Source organism: Colius striatus, chromosome W, assembly GCF_028858725.1.
Source record: "Colius striatus isolate bColStr4 chromosome W, bColStr4.1.hap1, whole genome shotgun sequence".
Taxonomy (NCBI): Eukaryota; Metazoa; Chordata; class Aves; order Coliiformes; family Coliidae; genus Colius; species Colius striatus.
The window spans coordinates 7284263-7301841 of record NC_084789.1 but is presented as its reverse complement, the minus strand read 5'-3'; the positions used below and the strand labels follow the sequence as shown (position 1 = coordinate 7301841).

Genomic DNA, 17579 nt, shown 5'->3' with positions numbered 1-17579 from the left:
GCATTTCCTTCTTAAACTTTAGTTTGACTAGAAGGTTCTTACTGAGTCATGCCAGTATCCTGCCTTCCTCGCCTCATTTCTTACACATGGGAATCGATAGTTCTTGTGCTCTAAGAAAAATGTCCTTAAAGATCTGCCAGCTCTGTTCAGCTCCTTTGTCCCTGAGGGCATCTTCCCAGGTCACATCCACTAGTTCCTTAGACAACTGAATGTTTGATCTCCTAAGACTCTACATTTCACCTGGCCCATATGCTTCAAGATTATGAATCCCAACAGGGCATGATCACTGCAGCCCAGGCTGCCACCAATCTTGACCTCTCTAATGAGTTAATCTGTGTTGGTGAGCAAGAGGTCCAGTGACCCTTCTCCCCTGATTGGGCTATCACCTGGATTAAGAAATTATACTCAACATACACCAAGAGTCTCCTGGACTATTTACAGCTTACTAGGCTGCGGTTTCCAGCAGATTTCAGGGTAACTGAAGTCTCCCAGCATGATGAGAACCTGTGAATGTTATGCTTCCTGTAGCTGAAGTACAAATGCTTTGCCAACAGTATCAACACCTGGAGTACACCACTCATGACTGGCCTCCAGATGGATTTCATGCTACTGATCACAACCCTTGTCTGGCAGTTCAGTCATTTTTCTGTCCACTTACCTTGTTCCTACCTCATTAATTTGTGAGGTTTTTATGGGAGACAAATCTCTGACTGATTCCATGCTTATTTGCCCCTGTAGGGAGAGATTTGAGAAACATGAATGTGTCAGGGAGCAGTTAGGGCCATCTGGTCCCTACAGGAATAAGAAAGCTGTGCACAAATAACTAGCAAGGCCATGGTCTTGCCAGCCAGACCCCAGTCCTATAGTACACAAGCAAGGCAGAACCAGAGATGATAGCCAGGTTCAACTAGGAGCTCAGATGATGAGGCCCTCAAGGTCTTTAATGTGGGATCTCCAAGCTATGTGCTATGTAAATGTTATATGGTACAGTTTTAAACCAGTCCTTAATCTGTCACTGTTCCTTAAAGCTAATAATATCAAGGATAATTTTACAGACGATTGTTTTGGATTTTGTCACACAGTTTTTTTCAGATTATTTTTACAAGTCTGATTCATTATTTCTACTATTCTGGATGAGTGTGGGTGGTAGGATGTATGCAGTCTTTGTTTACTTCTCAGGTTACTCATTAAAGCTTGAGTTCTTTCACTTACAGAAGTCTATCCTTTTATGATCCTTTCTCTGCAGGTGTTCCATACCTATAGATAATTTCCTTAAATGGAAGTTTTACAGTTACAAAGGCTGTGTTCCTTTTAGAGGAAAAAGTTTCGACCCATCCTGAAAAGATACCTCTGGAGACAAGGTGTCATGGTTTTACCCAGCTGGCACCTAAGCACAGCCACTTCCTCACTCCCCCCACAGTGAGATGGGATTGAGAATCAGAAGGCTAAAAGCGTGAAAACTCACAGGTTGGGATAAAGACAGTTTAGTAATTTAAAAAGCAAGGGGAGGGAGATGGACAGACAACACAAAGAGAGAGGGTCCTGCCCCCACAAACCAGGAAACACAAATGATGCAAAAGAAAGCAATTGCTCACCACCAACTGACCGATGCCCAGCCAGTCCTCAAGTAACAGCAGCCCCCATCAACCTCCACCCACCCTGTTTTTTTGATGAGCATGATATCATATGGTATGGAATATCCCTTTGGTCAGTTGAGGTCAGCTGTTCCAGCTGTGTCCCTTCCCAACTTCTTGTGCACTCCCAGTCTATTCACTGGCAGGGCAGTGTGAGAAGCAGAAAAGAACTTGACTTTGAGTAAGCACTGCTCAGCAACACTGTTTTCATCACAAATCCAAAACATAACCCCGTACAAGCTAATATGAAGAAAACTAACTCTATTCCAACCAAAACGAGTATACAAGGAGTTACTGATATCCTCCTTTAGTTCATGGAAGTTTATATAATCCATTTGTGATATTTGCCAGGTTCCAAGGCTTCTCTGATGCAATGGAGGCAGCATCTTAATTTTACTAGTTTGCTGTTGTATCATTACAGTTTACTTTTGTATCATGCACTTTTTAGTTATGTGCTTAATTTCTTGCTTCATTTGTGGCCAAATCAAATTCCTTGAACTATAGTACCCTATACTCCTTCATGTAACATATTATGACAATCTAAGATGCTTTGCTTTTTTTCAGACAATCCTGGTATCCATGTCTTCTTATTTTTACCTGTTTTCTGGTTTAAACTGCAGCAATTATTCTGAGTTGACTGATCTATTTGATCACTAAACTGTTTCTCAGTATTGCTTTCAGTCTATTGTGCTTCAATACACATATTATTCCAACTGCCTTTCTGAGATTGTAAAATGAACCTCTGTCTCTCTTCCATCACTATTGGTCTTCCATTGTCTGCTTTCCATGCCCCTTTCTCCCAGTCATAAGTCTAGTATTTTATTCCATTATTAACATAATCACTGTCAATAAAGAGAGATAATGAGTTATGTTTAAAGGATTGGTGTCTTTTAATAACTTCTATGGTAGCGTATACTTCTGCTGTCTTTTATTGTGGGTCGATCCTGGCCAACAACTAAGTACACACAAAGCCACTCAGCCCCTACTCAACAAGATAAATAAGAACATGGAGAACAAGAGAGAATAAGAACGCCAAAAGCAAGAAAACTCATGGGGACAGATAAAGACAGTTTAATAACTGAAGAAAAGAAAAAAAAACAAGTGATGCAAACACAAATCACTCACCACCTCCCACAAGTAGAATGATGTCCAGCCAGGCTCCAAGCATCAGTCACTTTAGAAGACAACCCCTCCCTTCCCCTGTTGTCTTCTTCCACTATCACAGCTTTATTGCTCAGAATGATGTCATATGGTATGGAATATCCCTTTGGCCAATTAGAGTCAGCTGTCCCAGATGTATCCCCCTCTCAATTTCTTGACCACTTGTAACCTAGTTGCAGAGGGGGCACCAGCAGCCTGGAATGGGAAAAAAAGATAGCCATAACCACAAACTTCCTCCCCCCCGCCCCTCCTCTTCATTTCCCTTAGCTTTTAGTGCTGAGCATGACCTCATATGGTATGGAATAGCCCTTTGGTCAGCTTGAGTTAGTTATCTTTGCCATGTCCTTTCCCAACCTTTTCGAATCATAGAATGGTAGAGTTGGATGGGACCTTTAGAGAACATCTAGTCCAACCCCCCTGCTAAAGCAGGTCCACCTAGATCAGGTCGCACAGGAACGCATCCAGGCACGTCTTGAAAACCTCCAGAGAAGGAGACTCCACAACCTCCCTGGACAACCTGTTCCAGTGCTCCATCATCCTCACAGTAAAATATTTTTTTCTTATGTTTAAATGGAATTTTTTGTGTTCCAGCTTCATCCCATTACCCCTTGTCCTGTTGCTAGATACAATACAAAAAAGGGATGTCCCAACCTCCTGACATCCATCATTTAGATATTCGTAAATATTAATAAGATTCCCCCTCAGTCTCCTCTTTTCTAGACTAAACAGTCCCAGTTCCCGCAGCCTTTCCTCATATGAAAGATGTTCCAGTCCCCTGATCATCTTGGTGGCCCTGCGCTGGACTCTCTTCAGAAGTTCTCTGTCCCTCTTGAGCCGAGGAGCCCAGACCTGAACACAGTACTCCAGATGAGGCCTCACCAAGGCAGAGTAGAGGGGGAGTAGAATCTCCCTTGACCTTCTGGCTACACTCTTCTTGATGCATCCCAGGATGCCATTGGCCTTCTTGGCCACGAGGGCACATTGCTGGCTCATGTTCAGTTTATTATCAACCATCCAGCCTACTCCCTGGAAGGGGAGGCAGGGAGGTGAAAGCCTCGATACTGTGATAGCACTGTTCAGCAATAGCCAAAACACTGGTGGGTTATCAACACTGTTTTGGTCACACATCCAAAACACAGTATGATGCAGTTCGCTATGAAAAAATTAACTCCATCCCAGCCAAATCCATTGCATCCTATTAACAACAACATACTAGACTATCTTTTTTTTTCTTTCATATTTAGTACTCTTGTTAGTGAACCACACCTTTAGTTTATTACTAGTTTCCTTTAAAACACATGCACATCTATATCTAGTTATTTTTCCCAAGCAATTGCTCTTTGTTACACCTCTTGCTCAGATCTGATTGTTGTAATAGTCATAAAGTACTCCATCGCCACCACCGCCCCAGTTCATGTTATATTAACTTGATAAATTGGTGTGATGGGTTAACCTTGGCCAGCAGTCAGACATCCATTCAACTGCTCACTTAGCTCCTCTCCTCAAAAGAACAAGAGCAAAAAATAGGATGGAAAAAGACAAACTAAAGACAGGGTTTTCACTTATCAATTGCTGTCACAGGCAAAGCAGATTCAACTTGGTGAAAGTCAATTTAATATAATTTACTTTAATTTATTACCAATGAAAATCGATTTGGATAGTGAAAAGCAAAAAAAAAATGTAAACACCTTTTCCCCCAACCTTCCCCCAGGCTTAACTTTGCTTCTTCATTCCCAACTCCTCTACCCCCTCCCCCCCCCCAAGCTGTACGAGAGGTGGAGGAGCTATGGTCAGTACATAACAGATCTTCTCTGCCAATCCTTCCTCCTCTCACTTTTCCTCTGCTCTGATTGGATTGTCTCCATGGGCTGCAGTTCATCAGGAAAAAATCTTAATGAGCATGGGCTCTTCCATAGACTACAGTCCTGTCAGGAAAATCTGCTCCAGCATGAGTTCTGCATAGGCAACAATTCCTTCAGGAAATATCCAACTGCTCCAGAGTGGGGTCATCCAGGGGCTGCAATGTGAATATATGCTCTGGGGAATACCTGCTCATGGACTGGAGTAGAATCTCTGCTCTGGCTCCTAGACAACTTCTTCCCCTTCCTTTTTCTTTTCTGATCTTGGTGTTCACACTGCCGATTCTCACTTTCTTTTCCTCTCCACTGCCTGTCTGGCACTTTTGCCCTTTCTTAAATATGTTTTCACAGAGACTCCACCAGCTTTGTTGATTGGTTCAGCTTTGGTCAATGGTGGGTCTATTGATGAGCTATCTGGAATTGGTTGTGTATGGAAAAGGGTAGCTCCTGGTTTCTTCTAACAGAGGCCACCCCTGCAGCCTCCCCACTACCAAAACCTTGTCACAGACACCTAATAAAGTTGGATTACATCTGTATTGTCAAGGATGAATGCTTTAAAGACTGTTATAGACCAGACTGCTGCTAAACAGTCTTCCTCACAGCCAGATAATTTTCATTCTGCCCTCTGAATAGGATGTATTTTTTATTTTTATAATGGTACTGCTCCCATGGAATCAGCCAGAGCTTTTTAAAGCAACTTCTTTCAGTTTAGTTAAAGTATCATGTTCCTTGTTCCAGTTCTATTCCTGATTCTTTTTCAGTAATTTCCATAATGGTCTCCTGATACCAGCAAAGCTTTCTTTTTCCCTAATTAAAATTCCAAAGTAGTTTAACTGGTGTTGCCCTAATTTGACTTTATTCAAATTGACTTTAAATCCTGTTTGGTTTGTTAATCTTAAAACTCAGATGCTTGTCTCTTATACTACTTCTGTAGCTCCAGTCACTAGAATATTATATGCGTAATGTTTCTGTTCTGTAAAACCCCTGCAGTGCCTAAGTAAAGGTATATCATTTGTCTCTAAATGTGAAAGCAAATCTCTAAACTGATTCTTCAGTAAGTCAGATGGTAATGAAACAGATCTATAACTGAAAATCACTTCTTATTTTCTTGTAAATTAGCAATCTTAGACATGTATGATACAGTAGAAGCCATCCTCAGGATAAACTTATCTGACAGCAGAATACCATCATTCTGCAGAATTTTTATCAGCCCTTTTAACAGGCCATAATGGAGAATTATATTGTCAGAACCCTGAAGGCACTACTTGGTCTTAATGGCCCTGACCAGCCTTATTTAGGTCATCCACATCCTCTGCCCAGCAGAGAATCATAGAAGGGTAGGAGTTGGAAGGGACCTTTAGAGATCATCTAGTCCAACCCCCCTGCTAAAGCAGGTTCACCTACATCAGGTCACAGAGGAACGCATCCAGGCGGGTTTTGAAAACCTCCAGAGAAGGAGATTCCACAACCCCCCTGGGCAATCTGTGCCAGTGCTCCATCACCCTCACAGTAAAACAGTTTTTCCTTATATTTAAGCGGAACTTTTTGTGTTCCAGCTTCTTTCCATTACCCCTTCTCTTGTCACTGGATACAATAGAAATAAGAGATGCCTCAACCTCCTGACATCCACCATTTACATACCTATAAATATTAATGAGTTCCCCCCACAGTCTTCCTGCAGTATTTCCTCATAAGGAAGTTGCTCCAGTTCCCTGATCACCTTAGTGGCCCTGTGCTGGACTCTGTCCAGAATTTCTCTGTCCCTCTTGAGATGGAGAGCCCAGAACTGGACACAGTATTCCAGATGAGGCCTCATCAGGGCAGAGTAGAGAGGGAGCAGAACCTCCCTCAACCTGCTGGCTACACTCTTCTTGATGCATTCCAGATTGCCATTGGCTTTCTTGGCCACGAAGGCATATTGCTGGCTCATGTTCAGTTTATTATCAATCAGGACTCCCAGGTCTCTCCACACAGCTGATCTCCAGCAGGCCAATCCCCAGCCTGTACTGCTGCATGGGTTTTTTTCTCCCCAGATGCAAGACTCTGCACTTGTCCTTGTTGAACCTCATGAGGTTCCTCTCTGCCCAACTCTCAAGCCGATCGAGATCCCACTGAATGGCAGCACAGCCTTCTGGGGAATCAGCCACTGCTCCCAATTTGGTGTCATCAGAGAACTTGCTGAGAGTACACTCTGTCCTCTCATCCTCTCATCATTGTTGAAGATGTTGAACAAGACTGGCCCCAGAACCGATCCTTGACGAACTCCACTGGTCACAGGCCTCCAACTGGATTCCGTGCCATAAATCACCACTTTCTGGGCTGTGTTATTCAGCCAGCTCTCGACCCACCTCACTGTCGACTCATCCAAGTCACACTGCCTGAGCTTTCTGATGAGGATATGTGGTAGTTTGACCCTGGCTGGATGCCAGATGCCCACCACACCACTCTATCCCCCACCTCCTCAGCAAGCCAGAGAAAGGGAGAAAATAAGATAGGAGTCTAGTGGGTTGAGATAAAAGCAGTTTAATAAAGAAACAGCAAAGCTGCGTGCGTGGGAAGCAAAGCAAAAGCAGATAAAGCTGTTACTCTCTACTTCCCATCAGCAGCGATGTCCGGCCATCTCCCGAGAAGCAGGGCTTCGGTACGCATAGTGGTTGCTTTTGGAAGGCCAGAAATGAATCTTGCCTCCCCTTCCTGCTCCTCTCCCCCAGTTTATATTACTGAGCTGACGTCATATGGTATGGAATATCTCCTTGCTCAGCCTGGGTCAGCTGTTCTGGCCGTTGTCCCTCCCAAGACTGTGCCCACCCACAGCTATTGGTGAAGGTGGGGGAAGGAATGATGGAGGGACAGCCCTGATGCTGTGTGAGCAATAGTCATAATATTGATATCAACAGTAAGCACAGCACTGCAAGAGCTGCTGTGTAAAATCACTACCATCCCAGACCCACTACAGTCTCCACCCCTTATACCATACCATACCATTTGTCATGCTCAGACAAACCATCTTAACAACCCATATACATTCTTATATACTCTCATTAACCAGTACCCCCACTCTTCAACAGACAAACATCATTCTTGTATTCCCTCTTGCATCTTGCATCAAACAAACAAACAACATTCTTATATCTTTCATCCTCTGTAGATATTCACTGCAGCAGGCCATAACTTATGTCTCGTCCATTAAGATGGATATCCAGGCCAGGGGAAACACTGTGTTCAGTGCTGGGCACTAGCACCGACTTGGTTTCTCCACTTGTCTGGTTTTCTTGCGAAGTTCATACCTCATTGCCTGCAACAGACAACTCACATAACAGGTTATTTTTTCCCCAAGGTTAAGTCTCCTTGAGGTATACATCGAGTTTCCCCATTCTTTCTCATTACCCACCAAGTACACCCAGGCCCTTGAGCAAAGACAATCCCACGAATGGGTTTGCCCTTTCATATGGGAGGTGCAACCCATACTGCCTTCCCCAGCCATTTCCCTGGGTGCACTACAGGGACCTCCCACAGTATGTAGGGGGTTTTTTTGGGCAGGACCAGGACGGTTAGTTGAACCTCTGCTATTAACCAGCCAAGTGGCTTGTGCTAAATTTTTATCCCACTGCTTCCATGCCCCATTGCCCAGTGTTCTCAACATGGTCTTTAGTAATCTGTTATATCTTTCAGTCTTTCCAGAGGCTTGTGGGTGATAGGGGATGTGGTATATCCACTCAATGCCATGTTTCTTTGCCCAGGAGTTTATGAGATTATTTCGAAAATGAGTCCCATTGTCTGATTCAATTCTTTCTGGAGTACCATGTTGCCACAAAACTTTCCTTTCAAGACCCAAGACAGTATTTTGGGCAGTGGCATGGTTTAGAGGGTATGTTTCCAGACAACCGGTAGTTGTTTCCACCATGGTGAGTATATAACACTTGCCTTGGTGTGTTCATGGTAGCGGTCCAACATAGTCAATTTGCGAGGCCTCACCATATTGAAAAGCCAGACATCGGCCTCTATTCCAGGGAGACTTGATTCGTGTGGCTCGCTTGATTGCAGCACGTTTCACATTCGTGGGTGACCTGTGTAATGGCTTCCATGGTCAAGTTCAACCCTCATCTATATGTTCCATCTCTTCCCAGATGTCCTGATGTTTCATGGGCCCATCGAGCTATAAATAGCTCACCTTTACGCTCCCAGTCTAGGTCTACCTGAGCTACTTCAATTTTGGCAGCTTTGTCTACCTGTTGGTTGTTCCATTGTTCTTCAGTGGCACGGCTTTTTGGCACGTGAGCATCTACATGACGTACTTTCAGAGTCATGTTTTCCACATGAGCAGCAGTGTCTTGCCACAATGTGGCAGCTTAGATGGGTTTAACCCTTTGCTGACAATTGCTCTTCTTCCATTGCTGTAGCCATCCCCACAGGGCATTAGCCACTATCCAGGAGTCAGTGTAAAGATAGAGCCACTTCTCTCATTCTACAATCTCTAGGGCTAGTTGGATGGTTTTCACTTCAGCAAACTGATTGACTCACCTTCTCCTTCAGTGGCCTCAACTACATGTTGTGTGGGACTCCACACAGCAGCTTTCCACTTATGGTGGTGATTCTTGGGCACGAGCTACTTCCTCAGGCAATGCTCCAAAATCTCTGCCTTCTGGAAAGTCCATGATCTCTTCCAGGATTCCTGGGAGATTCGATTTTCCCAGCTGAGATCATTGTGTAATCAGTTCTATCCACTTACTCCATGTAGCACTAGTTGCATGATGTATAGAAGGGATTTTTCCTCTGAACATCCAGTATAGCACAGGCAGATGTGGTGCCAAGAGGAGATAAGCTTCTGTGCCAATGACTTCTGAAGCAGCTCGAAGTCCCTCTCATGCTGCTAGTATTTCTTTTTCAGTTGAGGTGTAGTGGGCTTCTGAGCCTCGATATCCTTGGCTCCAAAACCCTAATGGTTGACCTCAAGTTTCTCCAGATGTTTTCTGCCAGAGGCTCCAGGTGAGACTGTGCTCTCCAGCGGCAGTGTAGAGGATATTTTGCACATCTGGTCTTGTCCGGATAAGTCTGAGAGTTACTGCACAAGCTATTTCCTGTTTAATTTGCTGAAAAGTTTGCTGTTGTTCAAGGCCCCACTCCAAAACAGTTCTTTCTGGTTAATCTATAAAGAGATCTCACAAGCTGACTATAACCTGGGATATGCATCCTCCAGAATCCCACAAGGTCCAGGAAAGCTTGTGTTTCTTTCTTATTAGTTGGTTGAGACATAGTCGCTATTTTGTTCACAACATCCATAGGCACATGTAAACGCCCATCTTGCCATTTTATGCCCAAAAACTGTATCTCTTGTGCAGGTCCCTTTACTTTGTTTCTTTTTACATCAAAACCAGCTTTTAGGAGAATCTGTATTATTCTTTTCCCTTTCTCAAACACTTCTTCTGCCTTGTTGGCCCATACAATTATGTCATCAATGTACTGTAAATGTTTGGGGGCATCACCCATTTCCAGCACAGTTTGGATTAGACCATGACAAATTGTAGGACTATGTTTCCACCCCTGGGGCAATCGATTCCAGGTATATTGGACACCTCTCCATGTGAAGGCAAATTGTGGCCTGCACTCTGCTGCCAAAGGAATTGAGAAAAATGCATTAGCGATGTCAGTCGTAGCATACCACTTGGCTGCTTTTGACTCCAGTTCATACTGGAGCTCCAACATGTCTGGTACAGCAGCACTCAGTGGAGGTGTCACTTCATTCAGGCCACGATAGTCTACTGTTAACCTCCACCCTCCATCAGATTTTTTCACAGGCCATATGGGACTATTAAATGGGGAATGAGTTTTGCTGATTACTCCTTGAGCCTCCAGTTGTAGAATCAACTCACAGATGGGAGCCAGGGAATCTCGGTTCGTGCGATATTGCCTCCGGTGCACCGTCCTGGTAGCAATTGGTACCTGTTGCTCTTGAACTTGCAGCAATCCCACAACAAAAGGGTCTTCCGAGAGGCCAGGTAAACTGGAGAGTTGTTTGATTTTCTCTGTATCTACAGTGGCTATACCAAAAGCCCATCGATACCCCTTGGGGTCTTTGAAGTACCCTCTCCTGAGGTAATCTATGCCAAGAATACAAGGGGCCTCTGGACCAGTCACAATGGGGTGTTTTTCCCATTTGTCCCGTGTTAAGCTCACTTCAGCCTCTAATACAGATAATTCTTGATATCCCCCTGTCACTCCAGAGATCCAGACAGAATCTGTGCTTCTATACCTTGATGGCATCAATGTACACTGTGCCCCTGTGTCTACTAAGGCTTTATACCTTTGTGGGTTTGATGTGCCAGGCCATCGAACCCACACAGTCCAGTAGATTCGGTCATCCCTTTCCTCCTCCTGACTGGAGGCAGGGACCCTCTATTTCTGTTCTTCATCAGAGTATTCGCTATCTGATCCTTGCAATTTTAGAGCTAAAGTCTCCTCATTGGCATCGAAGGAGGTGGTTGCAGTTCTTCTATGTCTTGGAGATTGCTGATTGTCCTCTTTTGTTTTGGCAGCTACTATGCTGACAGCCCTCTTGGGTGGTCCTTTTCTAACAGCTGTCTTCCCCCTTAGTTCACGTACACGCACTTCCAGCTTAAAAGTGAGTTCACCATCTCATTTCCTCATATCCTCTCCTTGGCCACGCAAAAAGAGCCAGAGTTCATTTCGTGGTGTACTCCTGCGTCTGGGACTTCCTTTTCCCCTGGTCAGGGCAGTGGATGACCAAATTCTTGGGGCAGTTCTGACAGTCAGGTCATCATCCCACACTGTTGATGAGGTTCAGAGACTCTCTTCATAGTTCTGTAACCAAGAAGATATTCTCTCCACTGTTGGTATATCCATGTCTGGGTGATACACCATTACCAATATATTAGAATACATAGCTGGGACACTCTCAATCACTTTTCTCAACATGGCCTGTGTACACTGGACATTGTCTGGATCTGTGGAGGCCTCAGCATTATCTAGATCACCATAGATGACTTCCAACACAGCTAATTCCCTTAGATATTGGATGCCTTCATCAGCTCTAGTCCACTTTCCTCGGGCATTTACAAGATCTTCCTTGAATGGGTATCTTGCCCTTACACTTGAGAGGAGCCGTTTCCAGAGATTGCAAATTGAGGTCTTCTTTCCAATGCCTCTATCAGTTCCCTGGTCCCTAGCAAGAGATCCCAGCTGTTGGGCTTCTCTACCTTCCAATTGCTTACTGTCAGCCCCGTTACCCAACATCGGAGCAGCCAGGCACCAATCCGCTCACCTGGCTGGCGACTGTAATCTTTTCACATATCTCCAAGTTCTGTTGAGGTGAGGGACTGAGTAGTTTCCTTTTCCTTTTCGATTTCTTTCACTCCTTCTCCTGATCTCCTTACTGAAGGATCAGATTCTTCTTCTAACCTTTCTTCTTCCTCCTGTTATAAGTTGCTGTGGTAAAGTTCAAAAGCCAATTTAAGTGACTCATCGATCAAATTTATTAAGCAAGCGGTAAATAAGCAAAACAGCGCTGGGCTGTCGGGAGACTCTGCTCCACCAACGGCTCGTGACCCCCCCCCTCCATATCACAGTACTTTTTTACGGTCGGGTGCATCGCTCCCTGGTGTACTCTGCGCATGTGCCCCTCTTGTTACTAGGGGGTCTTCTTCTGCCTCCTGGTGGTCGTAGGGTGGTCACTGGGATGAAGTCAGTAGTCTTCCTCTAGTGGCCCGCTCATGAACTCTTGGCTCTTATCAGCTCATGCGCAACCTATTGTACCTCCTATAAGCATCTGTTCACATTGTAGAAACTTTACGGTTAAAGTTTTACAAGACTTTTACAATGACTTTAAATGGTTCCTTGCACAACTATTCTTTCATGATTTGATTAACGAACATGACCTTTTCCATTACACTCCTCTTCTGCTCTTACTAATCGATGATATGGACTTGACCTCCTTATCCACTGTTTCTTTTTCACTACTGGGGCAACCACTGTGGTTGTTGTTTGATTCCCTGACTCAACCATGGTGATCTCAGATACAGTTTGAATTTCCACCTCGGCCATAGTTCTCTGAGAGGACTGGAGTGCGGCTCGGTAGTTAGAGGCTAGGCCCCAGTATAGTGCCTGAACCTGATGGGCCTCATTAGGGTAGGTAAGAAACCCTTCTATCAGGTGACGTGCCAGTAAAGCAGGGTTTTTTATCTTTTCAGGTGTAAAATCCCAGGTTCCAGGAGGTGATAACTGTCCTAGGAATTTGCCCAAATTCATCCACACACCCTGCCACCCAGGGACTGGCCGCTTCAGGGGGCATTTTAACATGTTTCCATCGCAAATTTGTCCTCTCTGATACCCAGATGAGTCCAGATTCCACAAAATATGTAATATACCAGCCATGTTAATTAGTAAAATTAAAACTCTCATATAAGGGTGACTAAGGACCTGGGAAGTCTGTATAACAAAATTATCTACATCAGTCTGAGCTGAGGGGAAAGAGGTGCTTTGCCCCATGACCTCCACAAGATAGCTCCCACAGCACAGTAAATCCATCAGTAACAGAATGAGACTCACTATTATTATTTGGGCCATCATGTTCCCAGGCCCTTTCATCCTTTTCACAAAATCATATAGCCAACTTAGCAAAGCTATCAAGATTAGAGCGCAGCACAGAGTCAGTGTTAGTAGCATCATGTTCCCAAACATTACAAAGTGTAAGATAAGCTGCATAACAGCAAGACTCCATGACCAACACAGGAACTTTGCACTCATTGGCTTACTATAATTACAATGCAGTTAATGTAAAACTGCTATTATCTCGCCCCACGTTGGGCACCAAAAAGGCTGTGGTAGTTTGAGCCTGGCTGGATGCCAGGTGCCCACCACACCGCTCTATCCCCCACCTCCTCAGCAAGTCAGGGAAGGGGAGAAAAATAAGATGGGAGTCTCGTGGGTTGAGATAAAAGCAGTTTAATAAAGAAGCAGCAAAGCCGCGTGTGTGGGAAGCGAAGTAAAAGCAGATAAAGCTGTTACTCTCTACTTCCCATCAGCAGCGATGTCCGGCCACCTCCCGAGAAGCAGGGCTTCGGAACGCATAGCGATTGCTTTTGGAAGGCCAGAAATGAATCTTGCCTCCCCTTCCTGCTCCTCTCCCCCAGTTTATATTACTGAGCTGACGTCATATGGTATGGAATATCTCCTTGCTCAGCCTGGGTCAGCTGTTCTGGCCGTGGTCCCTCCCAAGACTGTGCCCACCCACAGCTATTGGTGAAGGTGGGGGAAGGAATGCTGGAGGGATACTGATGCTGTGCAAGCAGTAATCATAATATTGATATCAACAGTAAGCACAGCACTGCAAGAGCTGCTGTGGAAAATCGCTAACATCCCAGACCCACTAGAGGATGTTATGGGATACAGTGTCAAAACCCTTGCTGAAGTCAAGGTACAAGACATCAATCATAGAATCATTACAGTTGGGAAGGACCTTTAAGACATTTGAGTCCAACCAGTCACTTAACACTGCCAAGCCCATCACTAAACTAAACCATATCCCTCAGTACCTCATGTATGTGTCTTTTAAATATCTCCAGGGATGGTGATACTCTACTCCAGCTCAGCCACAGCTATACTTGGGCATAAGTCCCACTGATCTGTACTCTGACCTGGAGAATGATTTCCTAGTCTGAGATTGGCCTTGCCTTGTCACTGTGTTTCAGCTCTGTGATCATTGTCTGACTGACTCTGGTTATTTTCATCAGACCTTATCGTGACATTAACGTGCAGAATGACTTCCTGACTTGATCTTGGACTTGCCTAATCACCATGAACTTGCTTGATGATCTGGACTCCTAGTTGAACCTGTTTACCATCCCTTGTTCTAATTCTGCTGTCCTGTATTTAATTGGGATAGGATTAACTTTCCCCAGATTCTGCAAGAAGGCATGGACAGCCTATTGGATACCATGCTGAAGTCATGCTCAGTATATAAGGGCAACTTCTAGGGAGGGGCATTTCAGGGCATACAGAAACTGGTTTTTCTGTTGGTGGTGAGCAGTTACACTGGGCATCACTCATTTTCTGTATTCCTTTTCTATCATCATAGCTGCTTGTTCTCTCCTTGTGTTTTTCTATTAAATTGTCCTTATCTCAACCCACAAAGCTTTACCTTTTCCTCCTGGTTCTCCTCCCCATCCTTCCAAGGTGGGGAGGAGTGAACAACTGTATGCTTGGTTTATTGTCAGCTGGGTTAAAACCATGACACCTGCTCATTTTGTTCAGGTACTTTGAGGTCTCTGGCCAGTGAGGCCCCTGCCCTTCTGGTCTTGTTATCACATTTGGCTCCTCATCTTTTAGGATGCAGATGGCCCTCACTGCACCCTGACATAAACGGGTTTATAATTTCCCATAAAATAACTTGTTCTAAATACTCTTTAATGATTTCTTCCAGAGCAGTTCTAGCTTTTTTTTTAGAATATGGATATTGTATAAGAGGGATGAACTGAGACACTGAGGGTCCCATCATTTCAACTTGATAATTTCTTTTTTTCCATACTCCTGGGACCTGTTGCTTCCAGAATTCTTTATCTATTTCAGTTAAAGTTTCTACTTGTTTTTTTGAATCTTTATATCAACTTTTCCCTTCTATCTGTGGTCCTTTATATTTCTACAAAATCTCATTATAAAAATTAGGTGAATTCCTAAAATAAGAGGTTCTTTTCTATTATTTACAATTTCATACTTGCTATAAACAACTCACTACCCTATTATTAGATTTGTAATATCTTTAGGACCTTTTCCTTCCTTCCTGTTGAAAGTGACTACCTTCATATTTTCTTCATAGAATCATAGAATGGTAGGGAGTCAAAGGGACCTTTAGAGATCATCTAGTCCAATCCCCCTGCAGAGGTAGGTCCAACTAGATCAGGTCACATAGGAACATGTCCAGGCAGGTCTTGAAGACCTCCAAGGAAGGAGACTCCACAATATATTTTTAAGAAAAAGTTTTAGATAAACTAATTCATGCTCCTGTGTCCAGGAAGACACTAGTTTTTTCTCTATACAAAATAATGGGGTTTTCTCCCCCAGGATCCCAATGTATTCAGCACACAGGCACACATTTGTATGGATAATCCTGAGCCCAAAGCAGACTTCCCTATTGTTGATTTTCATCAACAGTAGGACAGAACCAGGCTCTTTTTTTAGTGGTGCCCAGTGACAGGACCAGAGGCAATAGGCACAAGCTGAAACACAGGAGGTTCCATCTGAACACCAGGAAACGCTTTTTGACTGTGAGGGTGACTTAGCACTGGAACAACTTGTCTAGAAATATTGTAGTCTTCCCTCTTGGAGATATTCAAAAGCCATCTGGACATGGTCCTGGGCAACTGGCTCTAAATGGCCCTGCTTGAGCAGGGGGTTTGGACCAGATGACCTCCAGAAGTCCCTTCCAACCTCAATCATTCTGTGATGCTCAGCATGTACTTTTCCCCTCTTTGGCCTGCTCTTTTCAGATAACGTGCTCCATCTACTCACATAAGTACCTAGAGACTATTCACATAAACTCATGCAGAAGAGGCTTTTATGATCATTCTTTACGTTGTATAAACTTGAACTGTAGAACTCTGTGCTGCAGGATGTTGTAGTTGTTAAAAGTTTACATAACATTAAAAAAACAATGGGTAAATTCACAGAAGAATTATTGGGTGAGGACTATTAATACAAGATTCTACATCTAACTTAGGAAATTCCTGAATTGTTTGAGACTGGGGGGCATTCTGGAGACTATTGCTATCTACTTGCCCTGTTCTTATGCCCTTCCCCAAGGCTCTGAGATTAGCTCCTGCTGGAAGCAGATTATATTCTAGATGGTCAGTGTTAGTGTCTAGTGTTAGTTACTCTTAGGATGATCAGTTACTGAGAGAAAAGTAGAAGGATTCTTTTGAGGGGAGCTCCATAGATGGGATATCTTGGTGAAATTTTGGAGTATAGCTACTCTGATAGTCTCTCTAAGCTTTAATTTATGAAACAGATAAGTTTTATTTATAAACTATATTAATTCATTTTAGTTTTGCCCCCTAACCTGTCTGATGATTCTGTCTTGCAGAAAGCACCTCTACTGCTACATTACAGACCCAAAATGGACTTGCTATAGGAGAATTTATTGTCCTTCTGGACAGATTTTTTTTCAGTGACTATCATCTGGCACCTTAGTGCAGCACTTATGTCTCATGTGACACGAACCAGCAGAATAATTTTGGAACGTTGTAGTACTTCTATAGCAGACTGTCCTGAATATTTCCAGGGATGTGCTGCATGGATTTTTGGACAAAAAAAATATTTTTCTACAAATGAAATAAACCACAATTCAACAGAATTCTACCAGCACTGAGTTTACAGGTAGTAGAAACACCTCATAGTTCTATGGAGCTCAGCCTTATAGCTACACAGAAATAAGTTAAAATGTTGTGGGAGAGATTTAAAATGTTGCTTTTAACACCAAATGAATACATTTACTTTTTTTTTGGTCTTTAAACTTTACAACTTGTTTCCGTATGTTTTTCTGAGATGTTCTTGTTTTATGTAGCATGCCCAATTATGTCAGCTTTAATCAAGCCATTCTAATAGAGCACTGAATATACCTAATGATACACTGACTGGTGATATTTATTATGCTGCATTAAAAACTTCCTAAAAGCCCAGAGATCCAATTACTTCATTAGTTAATGATTTCATTAGTTTTGCACAATGTTGGTTTTATTTTCCATTTCAGTAATGTTTTAATATCCCTTCTTTGCATGCTTTTCAAATGAGTTCACTTGATTTTTTTTTTTTAAATATGCCTTAATTTACCATGGCATAATTTCCATCCGATCATAACAAATACTCATAAGTGCTGAACTTGATTACTTTAGGGAGTTTTTACTATTTCATTAGCTGT

The 17579-nt window shown here is 43.4% G+C and overlaps 1 protein-coding gene across 7 annotated transcripts in view; it reads left to right on the top strand.

Annotated features, from left to right (window-relative positions):
• Positions 1–17371, top strand: part of LOC133628615 (polycomb group RING finger protein 3-like) — a 164717-nt gene extending 147346 nt beyond the window's left edge. For all 7 annotated transcript variants that reach the window (XM_062017017.1, XM_062017019.1, XM_062017022.1 and 4 more), the window contains one exon: positions 16746–17371. In XM_062017017.1, coding sequence (XP_061873001.1) covers positions 16746–16793 — 48 coding nt within the window. In that variant the 3' untranslated portion in view covers positions 16794–17371. The remainder of the gene's footprint in view (positions 1–16745) is intronic.
• Positions 17372–17579: the final 208 nt, after the last annotated feature.